At 42.9% G+C, this 25,686-nt stretch overlaps 2 protein-coding genes across 4 annotated transcripts in view; both read left to right on the top strand.

Annotated features, from left to right (window-relative positions):
• Tent2 (terminal nucleotidyltransferase 2) overlaps positions 1–6,711 on the top strand; it is a 53,671-nt gene extending 46,960 nt beyond the window's left edge. For all 3 annotated transcript variants that reach the window (XM_038321607.1, XM_038321605.1, XM_038321608.1), the window contains 3 exons: positions 2,243–2,334; positions 3,722–3,801; positions 5,001–6,711. In XM_038321607.1, the coding sequence (XP_038177535.1) occupies positions 2,243–2,334; positions 3,722–3,801; positions 5,001–5,075 (247 nt within the window). In that variant the 3' untranslated portion in view covers positions 5,076–6,711. The remainder of the gene's footprint in view (positions 1–2,242; positions 2,335–3,721; positions 3,802–5,000) is intronic.
• Positions 6,712–8,288: 1,577 nt separating this feature from the next.
• Cmya5 (cardiomyopathy associated 5) overlaps positions 8,289–25,686 on the top strand; it is a 97,481-nt gene continuing 80,083 nt past the window's right edge. The window contains exon 1 of the mRNA XM_038323712.1: positions 8,289–8,449. Within this exon, the coding sequence (XP_038179640.1) occupies positions 8,289–8,449 (161 nt within the window). The remainder of the gene's footprint in view (positions 8,450–25,686) is intronic.

The following is a 25,686-nucleotide window of genomic DNA, read 5'->3' on the forward strand; positions in this document are numbered from 1 at the left end:
TTCACATAGTTGACTGTAGGGAGCTCAGCCAAGAATATGATCAAAGTAATGAATTAGGTACCATTTAAAAGATTCCTGGCAACTGCTAAAATGTTTGTAAGGATTTCTTCTGAATTTTATTCAATTAAAGGCATCCTCTTTACTTGGAAGCCAAAGAATTAACTGCTGGGGGATGTTTAAGTATATATTGTACATTTTGCAGTAGTTTTTTATGACCATTTAAAAATTGCTGATTTCTTTCCCCACCCCGTACCCCAAGTCTTGCTCTCTGAAGCAAGAATTAAGTCTAGAAGTTAAGGGTCAGGCTATGCAATATAGCTGCACTCTCCTAAAACAAAACAAAGGAACTAATAAAGATGAATTAGTAAAAGTTACTTCTGGTTGTAATTCCACAAGCTATTATGCTGAAAAGGATGAGGCATCAGGTTCACAAGTTTGAGGACAACTTGGGCTACAGCTTTTAACATCAGGTATGGTGGGACATGCATGTGTTCCCAGTACACACAAGATGGAGGCAGGAGGATCAGAATTTCAAGGATGTTCCTGACTGCATAGCTAGGCTGGGCTTTGTAAGACCTTGTCACAAAAACAAAACAAAAGAAGATCTTGAACAGTAAAGATTAAAGTTGGTTCAGTATGTAGTCATATCATTTTTTTTATTCCATTGTTATTAAAGAAACTCTTAGAAGCATTTGTAGTAATAGAGCAAAGTCCTCCTTTTCTTTTTGGAACTCAACTACAGTACTTGAAGCATTTGTTACATCTTACTGTAAACAACCAGTGTTAGAATGTCTCCACTGACAATCCATTTACATGATGCATAGTTTAAAGAATGAAAACTCTGTTGATGATGTATTTCCATGCTTAGTTGTCTTTCCCAATCTCCCTCCCTGGCCCGGGTTCAAACTCACGGCCCTGTTCATGCCAGGCAAACACTCTACTGCTACCATACACCCTTGGTCCTTGATTTTTAGAGACAGGGTCTCTCTCTATCCCAGATTGGCTTTGAACTTGCAATCTGCCTGCCTCTGCCTTTTTGAATGCCGGGATTAGAGGTGCATGCCACCATCTTAGGCTTTCTGCCCAGCCTTTGATCAAAGCAAGAATAGAAAACTATGCTTGGTGGAAACTTTGCAATGATCAAACTTCACAAACATCAAATTATTTCTTACATATTTAAAATTGAAAATGAATTCTATTTCCAGAAACCTTCCATTTAGGACCCATGATTATGTCTTTAATGATTTTTTGATACATAGATCTTTCTTAGCTTGCTGCTATGATAGAGAAAGCCAAATATTGTTGACAAAAAGATTTCACCCTATCTTCAAATTTATTTTTCTCTTGCTTACCAGCTGAGTGGTCATGTACTGGAATGTTCCTTGGAAAAAAGAAAAGTGTTATTTATAGTAACTCAGAAATAAGAATAAATGTTTATAATCTTTAAAGAAACATGTAAAAGTGGATACTGCAGACAGAAGGCTTATGTTCAAATATGTAAACAAAATTGTTCCACTCAAAATATTTTATTACTAGATGTGGGGTGTATATAGCTCAGTTGGTAAACTGCTTCCTAAGGTGCATAAAGCTCTAGGCTCTGTTCCCAGCTGCATAAGTCGGCACTGGGAGATGGAGGTCAGAGGATCAGAAGTTTAGAGTCTTCTCAGGTACATAGCAAGTTAGGTAACCTGGGCTACATGAAACCTTGTCTTAGTACTGTTAACTATTGCTACTGCTTATATAATAAGAAAGAAAACATTAATTTTGTTTTCTTCCTTGCTTCTGCTAGCTGCTTGCAAAGATTTGTCCCAGTTCCTGTAAGTTGTAGCGAAGAAATGCAGTGTTATCAGAAAAAGAAAATGCCACAAGATTACCTCACAGCCAATGAAAAATTCTTATTGAAGTATGAGCAGTAGACAGTGTTTATGTGTTTTTCTTATTTGAACTTTAAAGAAACATTTTTGTACTATTTCCTTTGTTAGTAAATGTGTATTCAGTATCTAGTATATGCTGAGGAACTAGCTGAACAGCTAAAGAAATATCTCAGTGTCCTGGAACTTAACTTTACTTGGGAGATGTATACAGAATCACACGTAATAAACATAAATACTAGACATGGAGAATTGGCGCTGAGGGGTGGAGCCAAGGTCTAGCGTTCTGTCAGGCAGTCAGGGTCAGCTTTCCAGCTGATGGAATTAAGGAGAAATTAGGAAAACAGTTCTTTTCTGTTTTCTTCCTTTAGCTGGAACACTCAGATGATTTCAGTTCGTGAAGCCAAAGCCATCCCAAGGCCTGATGACATTGAATGGAGAAATAAATATATCTGTGTTGAAGGTAGGTTTCCCCTGACCACTATCTGCCAACGAATTATCATCATGGTACTAATTCCAACTTCTATTTCTGCTAAAATATCTACCTATGTTCTGAAGTGATTTATATGGTTACCTTTACATTTTTAATTTGGAAAAGCATTTAGAGTTCCTTAGTTAAGAGAAATACTAAATGTGAATTTGAGCATTGTAGTTGGTATGATTTGAACAATTCATGCATTCTTCATACTATAGTTGATTGAAACTATATAATTCACACACACACACACGCACACACACACACACACACACACACACACGCCTACCTGCTAAAACATACAAAATGAAGAGTTAAGCATGATGGGCCTGTTTAGATCGTATGACTAAAGTGGACGTCTCCATCATATTTGTTTGCTTCTTCGGGTTTTCTTTCTTAGCTACTTTTCTTTTCAGCAACCTCTTTGATTTTTGGCTCCCATTCCTCCCTTTTAGCTTTAAGGCACGTGTAAGACTTGTTTTTGAAAAACAAAACCAAACTTTACATGATCTGTATGTCCCATTCATTCTGCCTTGCCTCTCTGTGACCTCTTTTGCTGTGTACTGTGGGTCAGAGGTACACAGGTTGAGGGCATAGACTCCTGTCTTCTCTGCTGGGAATTCTTTTTCTCTCTTCAATGCTAGAGTTCTCACTGGATCTCCTTCTAAGCATCCATTCATATCATAATGTGCTGCACACTGCCCTCCGTTCTCTTCAGTGTTCTCAACCTGCGGGTTGCGACCATCGGAAAATAGATATTTATGATTCATAACAGTAGCAAGATTATAGTTATAAAGTTGCGACAAAAATAATTTTATGGTTGTGGTCACAACATGAGGAACTGTATTAAAGGGTAGCAGAACTAGGAGGGTGAGAACCACTGCTCTACTTAAAGGCTCCTGACCTTTTCCATCCTGGACAAGATCATTTTGTTTTAAATTAAAATTGAGTTTAAGCTTACCCTTCTATAACACCTGGCATTGTGCCCCTCTCTTAAATACAGTGCTGTATTCTTTATGTAACTTTTGATTCTGCTAAGTATATGTCTTGACTGTCTGTAAATCCTTAGAGATCTTACCAACTCAATTACTCCTCTGATCATTTTTGTCATTCCTCTGACTTGAATTCCACCTACCTTACCAAACAGCTCATAACTAGATGATGTGTGTGTGTGTGTGTACATACACATCTAGTGAAAATACTAGGTCAAGCCATATGATATACTGGTAGTTTCATATAACTGAAACTAATGTAAAAGTGTTCTTGGACTGGGACATATGCCTAGCATATATGATGTCCTAAGTTTGATCCCCAGTGCTGGGAAAAATTAAAAGCCCATTGTACTAATTTTTTACCTGTGCATTTCATGATGCAGAACCCTTTGATGGAACTAATACCGCCAGAGCTGTGCATGAAAAGCAGAAGTTTGATTTGATCAAGGATCAGTTTTTAAAGGTAAGCAGTGTATCATGTTGTAACATGTAGATGTTAGTGGACTAGTGTGCTTTAAAAATGAAAAAAAAAAAAAAAAACAGTTAGAATACAGCCACTAATGTGTCACTTGAACTTAGAGGCACTTTTCCTCCAGAGAGAGCTAGGGAGCTTATTAAACTCGACAGATGACGAAATAAAACTCAGAGGACGCTTTTATTAAAATATCAGCGCATTTATTAAGGAGAAGGATTTGATGTGTGACTTGTACCCTTTTTTCCTTTTTCTGCTACTTCCACTATGACATTTTATCTTTGATATGTTTTGTGTTTGTGTCCACAATGTTAATTTATTCATCAGTAGCTATGCTAGATGAGGTGCCTGTTGGCAATGACTGGCCGTGTGAAAACGCGTTGATAGAAATTTGTAAGTTCAAGTGATAGACTCTTTTTCTGTCATATTAGTGGCTTTACTCTTCTAACTTTAGGAAGGAAGGTTCAAAGGTCAGAGAAGGGAAGCTACGTTAGAGATACTGTTTTCATTATTCGGACAGACAGACAGACAGACTTTGATGTAATTAAAATGCAAGCAGTGTGCTGCAGGCTCTCTCCAGACTAGTCTTCCTCACAGCAAGCAAAGTGGAACATAGTTTTTCTGTTGCTCACTTGTTCTTAGCAGTGGGTGAGCTTCTTTTAGAATGATTTAGCAGTAAAACCAATACCATTAGATACTTGGACACTTAATGTTTTCATAAAATTGTGACCTGAACTTTTAGCATGAATAAGAATTGCAGTATCTTTTATGAATGCTTTCACTGGTGCCAGGCACTTGCACAAAATTGCATTTACTCTTGCCTTCCTAAAAATACTGGTTTTCGCTTTAAAAAGCTACAAAACAGTCATTTTCCCCTCTTAAATTCAAATCAAATACTTTGCTATTTTAGATGAAATAATTTAATCTGTAAATTATGTTATTATTGTCACTTGTAGCTTTTTCGCCACCTGTGTGCCCATTAAAAAATCATTGCATAGAATATTAAATAATTGTTTCTTTTTTGGTGGTTAGTAACATACCTTGGGAAATAAAAATAAGAAAAAAATCTAAATGTATACATAGAAAGAACCATTACTAATATTCTTTTAAATTTTTTTGAATTCAGTCTTTTGTTCTGTGTATAGTTTGTATTTTAAGATTGATTTTTAATTTATATTTTCCTTTCCTAGTCATGGCACAGATTGAAAAACAAGAGAGATCTGAACAGTGTTCTGCCTTTGAGAGCTGCTACCCTGAAGAGATAGCTGCCCTCTAATTCTTAAACTCTTCCAAGAAATAAAGAACAATAGTTACATCACAGTGCATTTGTTTACCTCCATCATGGTTTATTTTTAATCTTGTTCTTGTTTTTGTTTTATTTTTAAAAGGACATACTTATATAAAGATTGCATATTTTATTATGACATTTCCTAATAAACTCTTTGATTTAAAAAATGTATTTTTGAAAATGTTTACATTTATGATCAGTAGTATTATGGCATGACTTTTCAGCATAAAATATATTTTGAGAAATTACCTGAACTAATAAGGTTTTGATATAATTTTAAGTAATTGTACCACATGCAAATGAAGAACCATGTGGAATTTTGCAAAGGTTCTAAGTAATACATATTCACAGTGTAGCTGGCAGCAGACAGTTGTTTAACTCAGTTCTAGTCAAGGGAAGATTCAAGTCAGTTATTCAGTTACTTGAAGCAAATGAAATCTTTCATTCAGTGAAGTCACTGGAGTCTTGAAATACTGGACAATTGCCTTAAGTCTCCACTTGACTCTCTGGGACAGCCTGTCTTTGTCATGTGTCTGTATTCCTGTTTCATTAGCACCTCACACCTCGCTTTGATCAGCTCTGGAGGTTACAGGACCACTAACTGCAGTTGGTGACTTGCTAATGGGACACTTTGGAGAGATAACGTTTCCTATGCTTTCTGATAGCATAGTACAGTGTACACTGTTGCTTTACCTCTGTTTTCCTGATCTTTTTCCTCATGATAGAAAACTGAACATCAAAGTTAAGATTATATCCTATTTGTAGAATCAGATTTCTGTGGATTATAATCTAAACTGGAATTTTTAGGCAGTAAGCCACTGTAAAGTGTTTTAGATAAGACAGTAAAATTATAAATAAAAGTTTAATGTTTATACAAAAATCTTTTTTAGTATTTCTTTTCCACATGAAAGTAGTAGCTTCAGATACAAGCTATTCTGTTTATTAAGATTGTTTTTAGTTCATGTAAATATTTGTAAATTGGTCAATACCTGTAAATTTAAATATAAAAAGTAATCTTGAAGGCAGTTTTAACTTTTTCAAAGATTGCAGACTTCTTGTAGGCCTATGGTGGTACAGTTTGTACCACTGAACTATTTTTTGCAGACCAATTAAACTAAAATATTTGCTTTCTTTGACTTATAAAGGGTGCGTATTTTCTTTTTCTTTTAAGTTTAAAATTTTGTATGCTGTCAAATGGAATAAAGTTTATATCTGGAAATTTTTGAGGTGTAATTTTTCTGTGAAAGTCATTGGTTTTGTAATAAGATTGAGGCTGTAGTTATCTGAACTGGTCTGAATCCAATTCTGTGGTTAAGCCCGTCAGCCACTGTATTTCTCTGGCTTTATTGGGAATAAACTTTCCAAGTGAGTCAGTTTTTTAGATTACTTACCTATAGTACTTTTGATGCAATTAAGCGTTTTATATATGAATTCTTTTTCTTGGAACTATTCTTGAGATTTACTGCATGCTGTGCAGCTCCTTCTCAGAATGTATTGAGTATGATGGTTTAACGGGGACCCAGTAATGTTTGTAAATAGTAGTCGCTTAGGGATGGTGTTCTGCTTCACAGCATCACGATGTTAATAAACCACAGTGTGGACTCTTGCATTGCCACCTGTTCTCATTTTTCTGTGGCCCCACCCTACTACTTTTGAGCCAATTTGTTGTTAACAAGTAGGCCAAAAAGCTGATACATTTATATCCCGGAACTAATGGGTCAGCACCTAAGATCATGTACTGGTAACAGTCCAGCTTTATCAGGTAAGTGGGCTGTTAATATGAGACTTTTTAAAAAATTATTTTCTGTGCTGGGGATTGAACTCAGCTCATCCTTGCTAGGCAACTGCACTACCCACTGAGCTAATATCCTCAGCAGGAGACAAATTATTTAATTTTGTGTGAATACTACATTTTATTTTGTGTGTGTTGATTGCTCCATTTCTGTATGTTTGTATGTATTATTAAAGTACTGTTAGTGTTACAAGTGTGGACTCTATAAACAGTTCTTTTTGGGTTATTTAAAATAGGATCTTAGCAAAATCAGTGGTTTAAAAAAAAAAAGCCTGCCACTCTACCCCCTAGTCCGCAGGCTCACTGTGCAGCATACAGGCTGCTGTAGCTGGAGAATAATACCTCTCTACCTGTCTCCTTTACAAACTAAACTGTAACTTGAATCTGCTATGATTAAAAATAAAGGTTTGGAGTTCTAGCCCAGAAGTCCTTCTTAGGAAAGAATACTTTCCCGCCTGCTGTACTACTACAAAGGTCTGGCCTTTTTAGAAGCATTCATTACATACCGTGGTTTGCCCTAGGTCTTTGGTCAGCCCAGTAACTTCTGAGAACTGGGTGGTGGGACAAAAATGAGCATAAACAGCCTGCTGGGTATCAGCATACTTAGTAGGCGCTTTGAGTTTCTGGAGAGGAGCAGTGAGTTCGGACTTGGGCATTTCAGAGAAAGGTGGTGATCTTGACTAAGTAAATAGGCGGGCTTTTCAGGCAGAAGGCGTTCTATTTGATATGGTGTAAATACCTGATTTCTGAAAGTGGATTAGTCAGGATTTGGTCTCGGAGAATCTTAGGCTTTAGTCCTAGAGCTGTGTTGAGAGGTTTAGCACTGGCTTTACTGCCTGCAATGAGTCTTTGCTTAGTGTGGATCTAAGAGGTTCTGTGAACACTTGGGCCTGATATTGTATCGACCAGCAAGTCTAGCAAGTTCCCCATTGTCACCGTACTAGCAGTGAGACCAACTATCTACAAACGGGCACCATGTCTATCAGGAATAAGGGAAGCAACTTCCTGGCTGCGTGCTGCCTCCTTTGGCATTAAAGAACCATCCAGTAGCTCTGCTGAAAGTTTAAAACCTGCCAGGTCACTGGATGGACGGTCGGGCTAGCAGGTCGCTTGACGCCCAGGTGCAGCCCTCAGCACTGCAATCTGCCCTGTTCCCAAGGTCTGCCAAAATGGGCGGGACAGTTGGCAGGGGACCGGTACCAAGGATAGCTAAGCCGGGCCCCAGAAGCTCAGTGGCGAAACTTTCTTGACGCCTTCTATTTAAAGGCCTGGGGCGCCCCCGCCCTGCGTGCCGGGAATCCGAGCAGCCTCGCGGGCCCGGCAAAGTGCAGTCAGAGGGAGAACACCGGGCGCGGGCGGCGTGGGTAGCTCTGACTCCGGCCGGGACAGGCAGGCGCGATGGCGAGCGGTGACAACAGACATGCTGCTGAGGGCTTCCTCCGCTGGGGTGCAGAAGAGGAGGCGACCCAGGAACTGGAGACGGAGGAGTCGTCGGAGGGCGAGAATGAAGAGGAGGGAGAGAATGAAGAGGCCGAGTCGGAGGAGGAGCCCGACGCCAGGTAGCCTGAGCCTGTTGTGCTGGGTCCCGGGCATCGCCCAGAGCCCGGCAAAGCTGCCCACCCCACAGGTGTCTCGCTGGACCGCTGGCAGCCCCTGGGGCCTTTTCCTTTCTCTTTACAACCTCAGGAGTTCATTTCCCTGAAGCCAAGCTCTGTCTGGGGCTCGCCGCCTTCTTTAAAAACTTGAAGGTGTAAGGCTCTTGCTGTCAGCTGGAGTGACAGGTCCGCCTGCAGCAAAGTTCACAGTCGGCCCCCACCCCCACCCCCGCCTCCCAGCTCCTTGTGACTTGCTCGTTTATTCTTGGAGACTTACTTGGGGTTCTGCCTAACCGCAAAAACTGTGCTGGAATGCATGCCGCTGGCTCCCCGCGCCTGATCAATCTTGCCTGCCTGAGCGTGGGGAAGGATCTTGAGGCAGAGAAAGCTCTGTCCATTACCTTCAAAGGTATGGCGGCCTCCTGGAATTCTAGCACTGGGCTAGTTTGCTGTATTTGTATATGCAAACTAGCTAGTTGCTAGTTTGCATATGCAAATACCCCATACATTTCTTAGAGGAAAGAATCATGAAGGCCAGGTGTGATGACCCAACCCTGTGATTCCAATAATAGAAAGGCAGAAGCAGGAACGCCATGATTGTAAGACCGGCTGGTCTGTATCCAGAGATACTTCAGCAACTTCTGTCCTAAGAATCGTTCTGGTCCTAAATATCTAGTTATCAATAAGTTGAATGAAATTAAGTAATACTATATTTTTTTTAAAAAAAGTGGGACTCTCCACTTTGACCCTTTTCGTGCAGGCCTAAAATGAGACAAGTCGTATGGATGTCAGTCAATGATAGCTCTTGCTAGGTGCTCCTATCAGAAGGCTTGGGGCGGGGCAAGTAAATGTGTACCATTTCAGAATGCAGCACTCGGGCCAGAAGAGCTGAAACTGAAGTAGCCCAGGAGGCTGGGGTGGGGTGGCTCAGCTGGTAAAGTGTTTGCCTTGTATGCACAGGAGCAAAGTTCAGTCCCCCAAAATTCAATCCCCAGTACCTACGTTCAATCCCAAACACTGATAAAAATCCCAACATGGTGGTTTGTGCTTGTAATCAATCGCCATGTTAGGGAGATGGAAACAGAATCCCTGGGGCTCACTGTCCAGTCCAGTCAGCCTCATCTAGTTAGTTCCAGGACAGCAACAGCAGCCAGACTGTCTAGAAAAGAAAGAAAAGAAAAGAAAGGTAATGTGTGTGTTGCAAGCAAGAAGGTTTTTACTCGTAGTTAGCATGACAAAAGTTAAGCTGAAGGTCAGCACGCAAGGGTCACACAAGATTCCTAACTACAGTCCTAAGCCTATCTCCCCAAGGCTGCTCGCCTGGGTGATGTATCTTAGCTGAAAGTTCTGTCCAGTCTCTAACAGGAGTCTCTGATTTGAGGGTCAGGACCCTGGTCTCTCCAGATGTCCAGAGCAAAGCATTGCTCTTGGTCTCTGCTTAAATACTGTCCAGTGGGTGTCATGAGGTCTAGGACTATGTCTGGCTATCGTGAGTGAGTGATGTCACTGGGTTCTGGTTATCAGGGTGTAGTGGGGTAAGAATAAGCTATTTTTACATGTCTACAAAGCTTTTTGTTTTGTTTTGTTTTTTACTATGCTCATTACATTGACTGTGAGGAGTAGATCTCTACATGCGTATACATGCAATCCCATGTGTACACGTAGCATGACACTGATGAGGTAAAATAGTCAGTTGGAAATCTTGAATCATGGCCTACATGTTTACCAAGCCAACTACCAAGAAGAAACAGCTTCTGCTTTCAAGGACTTTGAGGGAAAAGAGAAATTATGAGGAGTATCTGACTACATGCTAAAGAAGTTAGACTTCGAATAGAGAATAAAGCATGGTGTCTTGGGGGTTTTATTGCTGCAACAAAAGACCATGACCAAAAAGCAAGTTGGGGAGGAAAGGGTTTGCTTGGGTTACACTTCAGCATTGCTGTTCATCACTGAAGGAGGTCAGGACAGGAACTCAAACAGAGCAGGAACCTGGAGGCAGGAGCTGAAGCAGAGGCCATGGAGGGATGCTACTTACTGGCCTGCTTCCCCTGGCTTACTCGGTCTGCTTTCTTACAGAACCCAGGAGCACCAGCCCATGGGTGTCCCCACCCACCATGTGCTGGATCCTCCCTCATTGATCACTAATTAGGAAAATGCCTTATAGCTGGATCTTTTTTTTTAACATACCTTATAAAGTATTTAATTCATTTTCTATGGCCAATATTTTCTATGGCCAATAAAATCCTTCTCATGCTTATTACATAAATCAACATATTAGTCTCTACCTCTTTACTTTGGTTCATTTCTTTAGGCAGTTCATAGATTCTTCTATGTTTTTGTCATTTTCTTGATATTTTGCTTTAATGTATATGGAAACCTATGCAACACTGACACAGAATATAAACTTTTGTATAATTTTGATTGATAATTTTCTGACATCTCAAACTAGTAAAGGTCAGAGCTAAAAGACAAACTCAAATCACACCTCAAATCTATGCAAAATATGCTGTCCTGATTATATTTTTCGTTTTTTTTAAAATTGTTTTTATTGAGCTATAATTTTTCTCCACTTCCCCCCCTTCCTCTTCCTCCCATTCTACTCTTGTGAACCCCATGCTCCCAGTTTACTCAGGAGACCTGATCTTTTTCTCCTTCCTATGTAGATCCGTGCATGTCTGTGTCTCTTAGGGTTCTCTTTGTTGTCTAGGTTCTCGGGTTGTGGACTGTAGGTTGGTTTTGTTGTTGTTGTTGTTGCTTTATGTCTAGAAACCACTTATGAGTAAGTAAATATTATATTTGTCTTTCTGGGTTTGAGTTACCTCACTCAATATGTTTTTTTTTTAGATTCATCCATTTACATGCAGATTTCAAGATGTTATTTTTTTACTGTACAGCTAGATCTCATGGAGGCATTTCCTCAACTGATCCTCCTTCCTCTCTGATGACTCTAGTTTGAGTCAAGTGGACACACAAAACCAGGCAGTGCACATGGGCACTGTGGAAGGTCAGAAGGGATGGTAGAGCTTCTAGAATCATGGAGTACTGGCCACAGGCCAGATTTCAGAAGATGGGCAGGAGATACATAAAGGGAGCACAGAGCCGGTGATGAAGGGAAAGGCAGGGGGATTAGGGGATCAGCGACCCCAGGCAGGAAGACACTCTTCACTGTGACGGAGGGGTGCTCAGATTCTTGTTCAGCCAGTATTTTCTGAAGCAACAAGAAGCTCATGTACATTACAATGTGGCCATCGGAGAGTTCAAGCAGCACTCCTGGGTTGTCCTTTGCCAAGAGCAAAGACCTTCAGGCAAGATTATAATTAATCTTTTCTTGCAAAAGAGCCCCTTCCTTTGTTCCGAGCTTCATTTTTAATCTCCATTGAAATAGTTTTCTATGCCAAACAACAATAAACAAACAACCCCCACCTAAAACAAGGACTCCAGCACAATTCTGTAGTTTCTGGGACTGGAGCTGTCATCCGGGGATAGTTGTGCTGAGTGTGTATCATTGGGGGGTGGGAATGGGTGAGGAAGAGGAAGGAAAAAGAAAGAGGAGGATGAAGAGGAAAAGGAAAGGGGTGAGAAAGGAAGAGGTGTAGAGAGAAACAGCGGTTATAATTCATCTAAGGTAAACTGCAGCTGTCCTGACTGTAGAAGGTAGAAGGTCCTGACACTACAAGGAAACCAGTCAGAATAGGCGGTGATGGAGACCTGGAAAACCACCGATTTTGACCCAGATTTGACCTTTTTTGGGGAGGTGGGGTTTCGAGACAGAGTTTCTCTGTAGCTTTGGAGCCTGTCCTGGAACTAGCTCTTGTAGACCAGGCTGGCCTCAAACTCACAGAGATCCACCTGCCTCTGCCTCCCGAGTGCTGGGATGAAAGGCGTGCACCACCACCGCCCAGCAACAAGCTAACTTCTAAACAGGATTTGAGAGAACAGACTCCTCTCAGAGAGCAGATCCCTGACTAACAGGCAGACTGGGCAGGCAGATGCGAGCAGAGTTTCTATAAGGGAGTCAGCAGAAAAAAAAAATGTGACTGCTAGAACATGGACCACGCTGGGCTAACAGGAAGGGGTGGGGAGCTCTTTCTCACCTCACTGTGGTCAGGAATCAAACCGCTTCACTATGTGTAAGTCTAGAAGTTCTGTGTTCCCCTGAGAATGGAAATGAGAATTTGGAATAGGCGCTGATAGATGGAAGGTGAGAACCACCTGTGCTTCTCTGGACTCCTGCACAGAAGTCTGACACTCAGAAGAGGGCTTTGTTGTGCCAGGCACAGTGCAAGGCATTTACCTGTGTTGCCTCACGTTAAACCCTCCTGGCAGGATGACAAGGCCATCCTTGTCCTGTTCTGGAAGAGAAAACTAGAGCCTCATATCATTCACTGAGGATAAAAAAAAGCAAGAAATTATAAAATGCCTGTGAGGTAGCCTGTGTGTACAGCAAGTCAGTGGTCTTTCTTTGACCCGTCTTTGTTTTGAGGAGGAGCCCTTCCTTATGCCGGAGAAAACTGGATCCACTTAGCTTTTACTTGGAGAAGCCACTAGAGGAAGAAGGAAGACTTTACCTCTGTGTCACAGTGGGGTTTTCCCCCTGCTTAAGCACAGACGTTGTCTAGGTTTTCGGAAAGGCCAGAAACCAGAGCTACAACCCAACTGTGTGGGTGTGGAGGCCGGAGGCCCATGCTGGATGTCTTGGTCGCTCTCTGCCTTATCCATTACCTTATCTTAGGGTCTCTCCCTGAGCCTGGAGGTCACTGATTTAGCTCGGCTGCATGGGGTCCACTTGTCTCTGCTTCTCCCGTCCCCTGTGCTAGAGTTACAGATGACATTGCTGTGACCAGCTCTGATGTGGAGCTGAGGGATCTGAAGCGAGGTGCGCATGCTTCTGTGGCTGGCCCTTTAGCAACATTATAAACTCGCTTTTAAAACTGAGAGGCAATTATGAGTATAAAAGTGAAAATAGCCTAGGAAGTGCTAACAGAATGGTGGACGGTGCGTCTATTTGATGGTCTTACTATACGATACAATAACTTTATCATGCAACACAATAGTTTTATAATATAAAATGATGTTGTCGCTGTGACACAAGATAGGGTTGTGTAGAGAGCGGGAAACTCAGTTCAGAAAACCCTTTCCTCAGACTGGACGTATTATTGATTGATGCTTCCTGAGGGAGGGCACGGTGGTCCTGAATGTTAAGAGGTAAGCCAGTAGGCAGTGTTACCGTCTCACCCCCCTCAAGGATGGAGTGCAGTAAGTGAGCTGCTGTTCATCACAGCGATAGAATACAAAGTAGGACCGATGTCAACGATAAAACGATTATACTTGAGACAGCTTAAGAGGGTAAGGCTTAACGAGGTTGGTAGTGATTGTTTCCAAGTCGTGAGGTAATAATCGAGTAGAAATTTACTTGAACTTCTCAGGCATTTCTTTTTTCTTTCAGTGAATACATAGCACATGCTATCATATAAAAAGCCTTTACTATTAAAACTGCAAACAAACTGTAATCTAACTGCTTTCTTTACCCTCCCAGGTATAATATGTAGAATTACTTACCTTTATGCTTGAAAAAATATCCCTTCTAGTGACAAAAATGATTTTGGAGTTCAGAAAGCTCTTCCTCATCATTCCAGGAACCAATTCTTTTCCTGGTTTCTGCTTGCTGTCTCTCACGTTAGGCACAAGCGCACCATACTGCTGGCCCCACGTCAGTTCTACTTCCTAACTGTAAGGCTCATGAGGATTAAATCAACTGAGGAAGCACGAGAGCACACGTGTCTCTCAGAGCTCCCAGCAACTTTTAGTTTCTCACCAGCCTTCAGATAGGGCATCACCAGAAGCGAACCCTACTTTGGCCTGCCATTCACTATAGACGGGGGAGGAGATGGTTCTGTCCCAGCAGAGCCAGAGCCAGGGATTGTGGCACCTGTCGCAGACAAAGTAATCAAGAATTTACCACTGTTCTCAAGGAACTCACATTTAGATAAAGTGACAGAAAATCACAGTTATATTATTAACCATCAAAAGGATTGAAGGGAAAGTTCGGTTTGAAGCCTCTCAAAGCGTGGAGGGAATCCTAGGCTCCATCCTAGCAGGAAGGGCTTGAGAAGCTGCACCCCTGGGAGAGGACTTTGGAATGAGGTGTCCCAGAAGGCTTGCATTTCATGCTTATGAGAAGAAAATTGTGTTGCCAAAATCTTATCCAAGATCATCTGCCAAAGCAAATTTGTAAAACCTACAGATCTTAGAGCCAGGAGAGGCCATAGGAACATCTGTTCCCAGCCAGTCATCTTACAGATTCAGAAACCTAGTGTCAAGGGACTGTTTTTCAAAGTGGAACCGCTTTTCCCCGGTAGAACTTAGACCAGATCGCAGGTGTTTGGATCCCAGCCTAATGCTCACCGGTTTGTTTCATCTGCAGTCAGCTCCACCGTCCGACTGACTCCCACAATGTGCCAGGCGCTTCCTAGGCCCAAGCAAAGAAGCCGTGAGTAGAGAGAACAAAGCGCACAGCTCCTGAAACGGGCTTTCCGAAATGAGCAAACAGATAATATAAAATGTCCCAGGTGGATGTGCGTTCTCTGGGGATCAACGCAGCAGGAGAACCGTGGTATGTTTGGAATAGGATGGTGACGATAAGCCCCTCTGCCAGGCCACATCTGAGCAGAGCCTGCAGGAACGTGTCTTTGGCAAGAGGAAGAGCAGGTGCAATGGCACTGGGGTGGGAATGTGTGGCTGGCGTAGGAGCATAGGAGATGAGGCTGCGGGAGCGGAGAGAGCAAAGAGGTCAAGGGTGAGTGTAAGAAACCCAGGCTACAGATCTGAGGCTGGGGAGATGGCTCCATGGGCTCAGTGCTTGTCAGGAGAGTGTGAGGAGTGGGTTGGGCTCTCCAGCATGCATCCATGGCTTTCTGTAATCCCAGTGCTCAGGAGATGAGACCCGGAGTCCCTAGGGCAAGCTGGCTAGCTAGACTAGCCAAATCTTTGAGCTCCAGGCTCAAGTGGAACATTCTGCTTTAATATATAAGGAAGATAACGAATACGGACTTCTGGCTTCTCCCCGAACACACATGTGCAACCACTCACCCCCACATACACAGATCACCCCCACCACTGCCACCACATCCTCACACCACACATACCCCAGGTGGCGGCCAGGACTTAGGTTTTATCCTCTGTAAAACTAAAAAGCTGTGTTCTCTCTATCATGCCATTCGGGAGTCTAAACAAAGCATTTTTAGAAGCAGTGGTTGCAGCAAATTCCTTAAAGACTAAACACCAGTGGGGTCACATTGTCGTTCGTCTGCATTCTTAGAACACACGCCAGGCACAAGCACTGCTCTAAATGTTTCAAGCCCACAGTCCCCTGTACGCAGAGAGAAGTGGCAACACACACAGTTTTCTTTTGTTTTTGCTGGTTTCTGACCTAGTCCGTTACTTCCGGCCTTTCCCATGATCACCTAGGAGCCTTTGGTTCTTTTTGTTTTACAGCAGCTTCCTTGGGTCAAGGTTAATTTTCTCTACGTAAGCACGGAGTGGTGGGGGTGGGCGTTTACAGCAGTGCCTTCCAAAGGGGCGTTAGCAGGGCCCGTGTAGAACACGCCAGTCTGGACCAAGAGCATTATGCTTCCTAAGGGCCCTCTGCTTAGGGAAGCAAGCTTTCCGGAGATGAAGGTTAGCGCTGCAGGGCACTCTGTGTCCCATGTCTGTGTGGTGTCTCTCACTGGTTTGCTGTCCAGGGTGTTCTGACAAGTGTGTCATTCGAGCTAGCCCTCTTCTGAGGTCAGTGGAGAGCGCTGGGGGTGGAGGTGCCCGGCTGCCTAGGATGCCAGAGGCTGAGAGAGGAGGGAGGACAAAACCGAGGCCCTTGGAACCAGAATGCTAGGCGCTGCTGAAGTGTTGGCTGCATGGCTGTCGTATGCCCTTGGTGAGACTTTGAACAGCGAGGAAAATGCAGGAATTGCAATGAACTTGTTTTCCTTGGAAACAGCAAATCTGCTAAAGTGTAGGACATGTCGAAAGCAGCACCGGCAGGAACTTTATGCTGCCTTATGAGTGCAGACTTAGGGAAAGCAGGGGACCACTCAGACATTGAGACAAAATCCTTCTTCCATGTCAGGATATGTAGAGTCAGTTGCAAGAGACCAGCTATGATCTGTGGATAAAGAGAATCTTCCGTGTAGTCTAGCGTCAACCAATAGAAATACAATGTCGACCGCACAGATAATTTAGCTCCTTTTTTTCTTTTTTCTTTTTCTTTCCTTTCTTTTTTTTTTTTTCTTTTCTTTTTCCAAGACAGGATTTCTCTGTGTAACAATCCTGGCTTTCTTGGAAGTTGCTCCGTAGACTAGGCTGGTTTCAAACTCACAGAGATCCACCTTCCTCCACTAGATCCACTAGTGCTGGGATTAAAGGCATGTACCACCACCACCCTGCCATAATTTAACATTTAAGTAGCCACTAAAGTTTAGACAAAGAAACAAATGGAAGTAATTTTAACAATGTATTTTATTTAATTCAATAGTCAAGGTCCTATTTGTAATGAACATTCGTAAAATGCAGTCATTAGGCTGTTTACATTGTCTTGCACTAGGTCTTAGAAAGCTGGTTACGCTTTACTTTAGAGAACAGCTCAGTTGTCCTTCCCTCTCCACACACATTCCTAGGGCTCTGTAACACACCGAGGAGGGGCAACCACATAGAACACTGACAGCGACAGCGTGTAGAAATTATCTAGCTTCAGGGACTCTGTGGGTCAACTGCTTCACTGATAATGAGTTCAGAGGATATGCCAGAGCCCGTGCCAGCTATCAGGGACATTAAAATGATAGCGTCGAGGAGTTCATAGTCTGAGGTGGGGGTGGAGGACCTTCAGTACAAGGTCAGATTCATTACAAAAAGATATTGCTCATCAAAGAATAGGTAAAGAGGCTCTTTTCCTAAGTTAGAGTTAGAAAGGTTTGGTAGCGCCACACCAGCTAATGGGGAAGATCAACCAAACATGATGTGCAGCTCGATACACTTCAAGTTCCCACTCCCGCCTCTTGTTCTGCTGCTGATGGCTGCAGTAAACTTTGTATCTTCCAGAGTCCCTCAGGGCAGCCCAGGGTTGAGAACATTTGCTGATTGAGCGAATGCGTAAGTGGATGTGTGAGTGGATGATGTCATTGGGATACTGAAGTTGGATCAGGAAGAATATTGCCGGTTTCTGACCACTTGTTTAACCAGGGATTGATAATGATCAGTGGCTCTCGATCCAGTTGGGAGGGGGCGTGATAAGTCCTAAAGGAAGCTTCAGTTCTGTGGTCTGCAGGGAACATCCACATCTTCTTTGACTCATCCCAACGCTGCCCCTAGACCACTGGCTCTCAACCTGTAGGCGGTGACTCCTGTAGGGAATCACCTATCAGATGTCCTGCACACCAGATATCTGCATTATGATTCATAACAGGAGCACAATTACAGTTATGAAGTAGCAATGCTATAATTTTATGGTTGACGGGGCTCACCCCAACATGAGGAACTGTAGTACAACCGTATGCAGCATTAGGAAGGCTAAGAACCACGGCCCTAGACTAATCTATAAGCCAGGTCACAGATGAGGATTAAGAATAACTTTTGCTTTTCGCTCAGAGAAGAATCCTCTATTAAGCCAACCGGAATGTCTTCAGTTCAAAAATTCAACCCGTTGATCTGGGAAAGTCCAATACCTGTGGGAAGATCGATCAACACTGCTCTGTCTACCGAGATAACCCTTAAGACACCTCCCCCCTCCCCCCGCCCCCCCCCCCCCCCCCCCCCCCCCCCCGCCACAGACCTCCTAGGCCTCATTTGCGTGAGCTGTCTTTAAGAAAACCCACGTGCTAAAAGTCACTCATCATTCGGTACCACAAGTATTACTAATTTTTACTTGCAAATTTAAAAATTTAAGGCATGTGCACACACCACAGATTCCCTCCTAGTGATTGCCCTCACTAGGACACTTAGAAATGCTGATTTATAGGTAAAATAGTCCCCTCCCCTGCAGAAAAGAACCCATAGTAAGTGAAGAGCTTTATCCTTCTGCAGGTGTTTACTGGGGGTAAACTCTGTGCCAAGCACAGAAACATGGAGTGAGCAAGAGGCAACGTTTCTAATACATCTACTCTAGACCCTGGAGGGGGAAGATAGGCATCTGTCGCCGAAGTCACCGGATGGTCAAGTGGGTTGGTCCTAGGAAGCTGAGATACAAGTCTGAATCCCTCGTGGTTTTCTCTAAGTAAGTCCCTGGTCCCTACTACCAATCCTTCTCCCTCCACCTACAGCAAAAGATGGTCACTGTTTTGTCATTGACTTGGCAGGAGAGCCTGGCTGCTGACAGCACTCACCCTACAGGGATGCTTTGATGTCATCTCCTGACCCTCTTATGTTTGGGACCAGTGACAGAGGCACTCGGAAGGGAAGGGAAATCAAAGCTGGCTCAAGGAACACCTAACTCATTCTGAGTGCTGTCACTGTTATCTGGATTGTTGTTGTGTTTTCAAACTATATTCAACTATACCGGCTTTGCTTTCACCCTTAGTTTGTGAGAGAGAAACTGGGGTAAAAATGCTAAATAAGATACATAATTTCAGCAGCTTGCAGGGCATAAACAAGGACGCCAGTATGGCCTTTGGAAGAATAAGTATTGTAACCCTCCTGTTTTTCTTCAGATCATGTACACACAACATATAAGAGGCTATAGATATAAAGACATATACTCCATTTAGTGCTTATTAAACAGATGCCTGTTCACTATTAGCCAACTTCTTTTTGTTTGAACCTAACTTTAATATTTTAATATTTATTTCTTTATTATTTTACAAGATTGTGTGTATATGTATTTGTCTGTTGTGGTTATTCACACATGTATGTGGGTGCCAGCAGAGACCAGAAGAGAGTGTTGGATCCTCAGGAGCTGGAGTTATAGATGGTTGTGAGCCACCCAACCTGAGTGCTAGGAACCTAACTCATGCCCTCTCTAAGAACGACATATGCTCTCAACTGCTCAGCCCTCTCTCCAGCCCCAACTTTACAATTTTAAAATGGTTATTTAAATTTAATTTTTAAAAAAAGGTGTAAAACACCTGGAAAGTAGTCACTAACCCTGACCGGCACTTTTGAGGTATTAAGTTTCCTAATGTGTAATAGAGTCAAACTCACGTTTAAAAATAGACATTAGGCAACCCAGTGCACTTGGGTTTCATAAGGCCAAAGTTGGCACACCAAAACACTCCTCTGTGTGCCATATAGGGCCACAGATGCACACCCAGTGGGAACTTACCATAATATCCATGAAATTCTCATACTTTCTTTAAAAGACAGAATTTACGTTAAGTGTGAGGTGGTAAATTTCTAAGTCTTTCAATCTAGCTTTCTTTTTCTTTGGGGTTTTTAAAAATACTTTTGTTAATTTCTTTGAGCATTTCACATAAGGTATTTTGCCATACTCACCCCCTTTCCTCCCCTAGTGCCTTCAGATCTCCTCCCCATAAACTTCTTTCTGAGCTAGGGTCTCAAACTTTAGCTCAGGTTGACCTAGAACTCATATGTAGCCCAAGATAGCTTCAAATTCATAGCACTTCTCCTGTCTCAGCTTCCCAAGAGCTGGGATAACAGGGGCATCTTGCCTTGCATATGGTCCTGGGACAGGGGACTCTAGGAAGGGGAGGGTGGTACTTAGCAATGAGTGGGCTCCATTTGTGCAGTTGTACCCCGTCTTTCTCACTGGGCAGCTGTGAACACAGGGCACCTTCCTGGAAGCTGCAGGAAACAACCTCCAAACCCTTGTCCTCAGGTCCCAGGGAAAGTGACATTCTTCCTAGGCTCATTTAAAAACCTAAGGATAGATGGGAGGACACATAACATGAACAGAGTTAGTTATATTGAGATATAAACTAAACCTGCCTGGCAACCAAATATGTGGTTAAATTGATTGGCTGATAATTAGGACTCCTACTTTATTTATATACCTGACTTTTTTGGGGAAAAATACTAGTGGAACCTTTGGACACCTAAGCTGGCAGAGGGTGATGTCACAGCTGGGGGACCAGGGCAGAAGAAACTGAAGGAAAAGTTGTCAGATCAGTGGCCTCTCGTATTCTAGAAGAAAACGGCAAGAAAGGTCAACTGTTTCTTAGAGTTTTCTATTCTTCTCTGCTCCAGTTCACAATTCTGCCTCGTCCTGCCGGTTTCTACTTGTCAGTTCCCTAGGTTTCCTTAGACTGACCTTTGCCATTTAGCTGCTTAGAATCCCAGCCCAGAAACCTGGGCTTTGGGCATAGACTGGCTACTGAACAGATTGCATATTGCTAATAGAGCCCTCCCTAGGCTATTGTCTCCAATGAGTGGGCTGAATTTTTGTCAGTTGGGGCTGTGAGTTGTAAGAGTAGCTAACTGATCAATGTAAGTGGAAGATGATCTGGTAGACCAGAGGCTCCTGGGAAGGGTAGGAAACAGGATTTTAAAAGACTGGAAACAGTTGCTCAAACCACACCTCAAAACAGGTCTGATAGTACTGTAACTCAGTCAGAAAAGGACAAGCCATTTGGAAACTGGGGAAAGGATCCAAGTGGATGCATTTCCAAAGAGACTATACAACGTCCAATGAACGTAATAAAACATGCTCACTGTTGTTACCCATAGGAAAAATGTAAGTTAAAACCACAAGATAATGGGCATTGGTGAGGGCAGCAACTCAAGTGTATACCAACCAATGACCAGATGAAGGAAATATGGCCCATACAGGAGGATGTTACTTCATCATACACATCATAAGCATTTTGACATGCTACAGTGTGGATGAACTTTGGGAACATCAGGCTAAATGAAAGAAGCCAGACATGGAGGAGCATATATTTTATGATCCCATTTATATAAAATATCCAGACTAGCAAAACCATAGTGACAGAAAGGATATTAATGGTTGCCTAGCACTGAGAGAGAAATGTGGTGTTTGCCACCACATTGAAGAAGACATTCAAAATCAACCCTTGGCCTCCATATGTGCAAACACATGCGTGTGCATGCACACACACTCACACACACACGTGCGTGTGCTTGCACATACACAGACACAGGAGTGTGCACACACCGTTAGAAGTTTGCTAAAGAAACTTTCAGTTATTACTGGTCTTTAGATGCCTGTTGCCACTTCTGTCTCTGCAGTCCAACACTGCAGCAACTGTGACCTCCATTGTTACCCTAGAGAACATGGAGAACCACCAGGCATCTCCTGAAGTGTGAGTGGTATGCGGGGCATCCCTGGGGCAGCATCCAGCACTGCCAACTGTCTCCCCAGAACCTCCCAAGTGAGGGACTCTCTGGATGGAGGAGAAATCAGATACCAGACTGCCAGGGAGGACTTGAGGGGCGAGGGAAACAGCAGGGTTACTAGGTAAACTTTCTTCCAACTTGTTACTAGGTCCTCAGCTCCTTTCACATGTGGCCTAAAAGAGTATTCTCTTTCTATAAACATGTTACATTTTATTGAAGTGTGGAACAAAATAGTAAAAACATCTCAAAGTTGCCTTGCAAACCAGCCAGCAGCAGACAGAGTCTTATGAAGTTCCTTTCCCAGTACCTGCAGGTTCTGACTGCTTATACTGTGTGTTCTAGCATGGGCTTTCCATTTCGCAGTGAAAGCACCCAGGAGGGGGTGCTCAACGCGTTTTCTTGTATACGATGGTGTCTGTTTTGGGTTTTCAGAGCTCTAATGAGAGCCCTTAACTACCTGGTATTGTCAGAGAGCGAATCCCATCTAATCGTATAGTTAGATACCAGACTCATCCCTTTCTGGAGAATGGCGCCTCAGCTCTCAGTGTGGATAACTCCATGGCTTATGTAAGATCTGCAGAGGGTAGAAATGGGGCTCATGTGGTCTCAGTTCTCTTCTCTGTCAACATAGACATAGAGAGTCAGGGCCCATTTGTTTGTGTTTGGAGAGGGGACATGGGACGGGCACCAACATTTGGGAGACCTACTCAACTATATTTTGCTTTTCGGGCACTGTTGTATACATGGCATTTTTTATGTCTTTGAAATTTACAAATTAATTTTGCCAGTAAAAAGTGGTAAATATAAGGCTGGAAAGATGGCTTAGTGGTTAAGATCCTTTCTGCTCTTCCAGAGGACAATTTTGGTTCCCAGAACCCATGTTAGGTGGCTCAGAACTGCCTGTAACTCCAGCTCCAGAGAATCTAATGCCCTCTTCTGGTTTCCATGGGCACCCATACACATGTAGCATATACTCACACAGATAAACATGTACATACATACATACATAAATGCACATAAATACATCTTTAAAAGATACTAAATATGTTCTCTAAGCTATTCAAAGTGGATCTTTAAGAGAATCACATTGGCTAAAATTTCTGGGAATAATTTGGCATATGAGATGGTGTCTACAAAAGAGAAAGTATTTAATGTTAAATAAAAGTTGTCAGGATGGGCATTCCAAAGCACAGAAGGTGTGTGTGTGCGCGCGCACGCAAAAGATAACATCCAGATAGGTAGGGTCTGAGTGAGGGCTCGCACCCAAGCCTATCTCTAAAACTGTAAAGCAGTCTTCCTCATACAGGCTACCAACAAGGCATCCCCCTGCCTCCACTCAGAAGTCTGCAAGCAAACCCTCTGGTGTCAGTGTCTGAGCACTACTCAACCGTACCCTACCATCCAGGCCAGGCTCCCCACCTCATATAAGCAAGGCATGCCAGCACATGGCACAAGCTTGTATCGCTTCCCTCACCCGTTCTTCTCCTGTTCTGGGAGACAGAGATTAGCAGAAGGAAAAGCAAGAAAATAATCTTTTCTTGGAAAAGAGCCTCTTCCATTGTTCCGAGTTTAATTTTTAATCTCCGTTGAAATAGTTTTCTACGCCAAACAACAACCAACAAACAACCCCCACCTAAAACAAGGACTCCAGCACAATTCTGTAGTCTCTGGGACTGGGGCTGTCATCGGGGGATAGCTGTGCTGAGTGTGTATCAGGGGTGAAAATGGGTGAGGAAGAGGAAGAGGAAAGGGGCGAGGAAGGAAGAGGTGTAGAGAGAAACAGAGAGGGCAGCTTTCTTAAGTCCTTTTGGGTTTCCAGCTCCCCACCCCCATCTCCGCCATGAGACCTGGACATGCTCTTGGTATTTGGATTCTATTAGAAATCTCTGTTCTCAAATGAATGAATGAATGAATGAATGAACAAATGAATGAATGAATGATGTGCGGGTGCTATATAGAGGAGTAATATAAAATATATCAGTTTTGCTTAGTTATGCTTCCCAGAGGCAGTCAATATGAAAGAGATGCTGTCTGCCTTGATTATGGCCTTATTAATCAGAGTGGATGTTCAGATCTTCAGAGTTGGGACTGCACATTTGAATTCAACGATGAGAAGGGAAAAGTAGAAGAAGCATCGAGAGCATTTGTTAGAACAGGACATTCAGATGTCCCTCGGCTGATGCTGGCCTTGGTGTCCCAATAAACCCCTGGTAAGCTAGAAACATTACAAGTCAAAGTGCATTTAATGCAGCGAAGACAGTGACCATCGTTGCTTAGCAGCAGACTGTGCAAAGATGCCAGTCCTTTGCCCTCGGGGTACCTAGCCTGGCTGGCTGGGAGCTGCGGATTGCTGTTACTGCCCACCATCGAGATAGAGTACTGGATCAGGAAAAGATCAAAATTCAAAACACGAAGTATGGTTTATAATGAATGCTTATTGCTTTCACACATTCATATATTTGAAAAATTGTAAGTCAAACCGTTGACAGTCTGGGACTGGGGCGTTTTCTACTTACTGCAAAATAGTGTTAGACTCCTGTTCAACCTTCGAGCCCAGGGAAGGGAGGAGAAATAGTAAACTTCATTTACACAGAGTCTTAGTCTGCTTCCCCTACTGTAGGAGAATACCTGAGACTGGGTAATGTATGATCAGTTGAACCCTACTATCCACAGTTCTGGAGTCTGGGAAGCCAATGAGCAGAATGCCCCAGATGTAGGGACTAGTAGAGACTGTTCCTTCTTGCTGAGTCCATACATTCTGGAAGGAGCAAGAAGCCACCCCCACCTCAGGTTCAGGCCCCTGTTTAAGATTACTCCATCCTCAGGGCCTAATTACCTTAACCCTCTCAATATGGTCAATTGCTGACTAATTTTCTTGAATTTTTGAGACATATTCGGACTGTACACAGCTGTTAGTGGTAAAGCCAGGACTCAAACCCGAGTCTTTTGGAAGTAAAGATGTTATTTCTTACACCATCCCATGTTCGTTCTTTCTTTCTTTCTCTCTCTCTCTCTCTCTCTCTCTCTCTCTCTCTCTCTCTCTCTCTCTTTCTTTCTTTCTCAGGGTTTTTCTGTGTAACAGTTCTAGCTGTTACAGCTGGAACTAGTTCTTGTAGACCAGGCTGGCCTCGAACTCACAGAGATCCGCCTGACTCTGCCTCCCAAGTGCTGGGGTTAAAAGTGTGCACCACCACTGCCTGGCACCATACAATGATTTTCTAAAACCAGCTATCAAGACAGAACTCACAGGGTAGGAAATATTGACAAGGGCGTAGGAAGAGTGTGGGTTTCCTCCTCACACTGCTGATAGAAATGCTGTCCAGAGGGAAAACTTGGGAAATACGTCTAAAAATCCTGAAAAATAATTTTGATTTTGGTTGTCAATTCTATTTCCTAAAGCATTATTCCATGAAAACAAACATGTAGAAAGTTGTGTCTATAAGGAGTTTTTGCTAGAACACTTGTGTTTTTAAAAACAAGAGTTTGCTGTGTAGCCCATGCTAGCCCTGAACTTGTGATCCTCCTGCCAAGGCCTCCCTAGTGCTGAGAGCATGGGCAGGCGCCTTTCTTATAACATGGAAACAATCTAAATGTTCAGAAAGGTATCATGTAAATCAAATATCATAGTGTATGTAGAGGGAACTGTGTTTTCAAAGATGGTTCTTTCTATCACTCACAAGGTCAAAACCATCTTCACAGTGGTCTAGGCCTTGTTCCCATTTCCTCCTCTTACTCCTGTATGAATGTAGAGTGTAGGAAAAACTCATTGATAACTTCCTGTGTTCCACACAGCAACCAGTTGGACTGTTAGTTTCAAGTTCTGTGTAGGATAAAGAAAATGCCCACAGTGACCTGAAGTCAGAGGGAAAGTAATTCCAAGGGTCTGTGTTAGCTCTTAAAAAACA

The sequence above is a fragment of the Arvicola amphibius genome, chromosome 3, assembly GCF_903992535.2.
Source record: "Arvicola amphibius chromosome 3, mArvAmp1.2, whole genome shotgun sequence".
Taxonomy (NCBI): Eukaryota; Metazoa; Chordata; class Mammalia; order Rodentia; family Cricetidae; genus Arvicola; species Arvicola amphibius.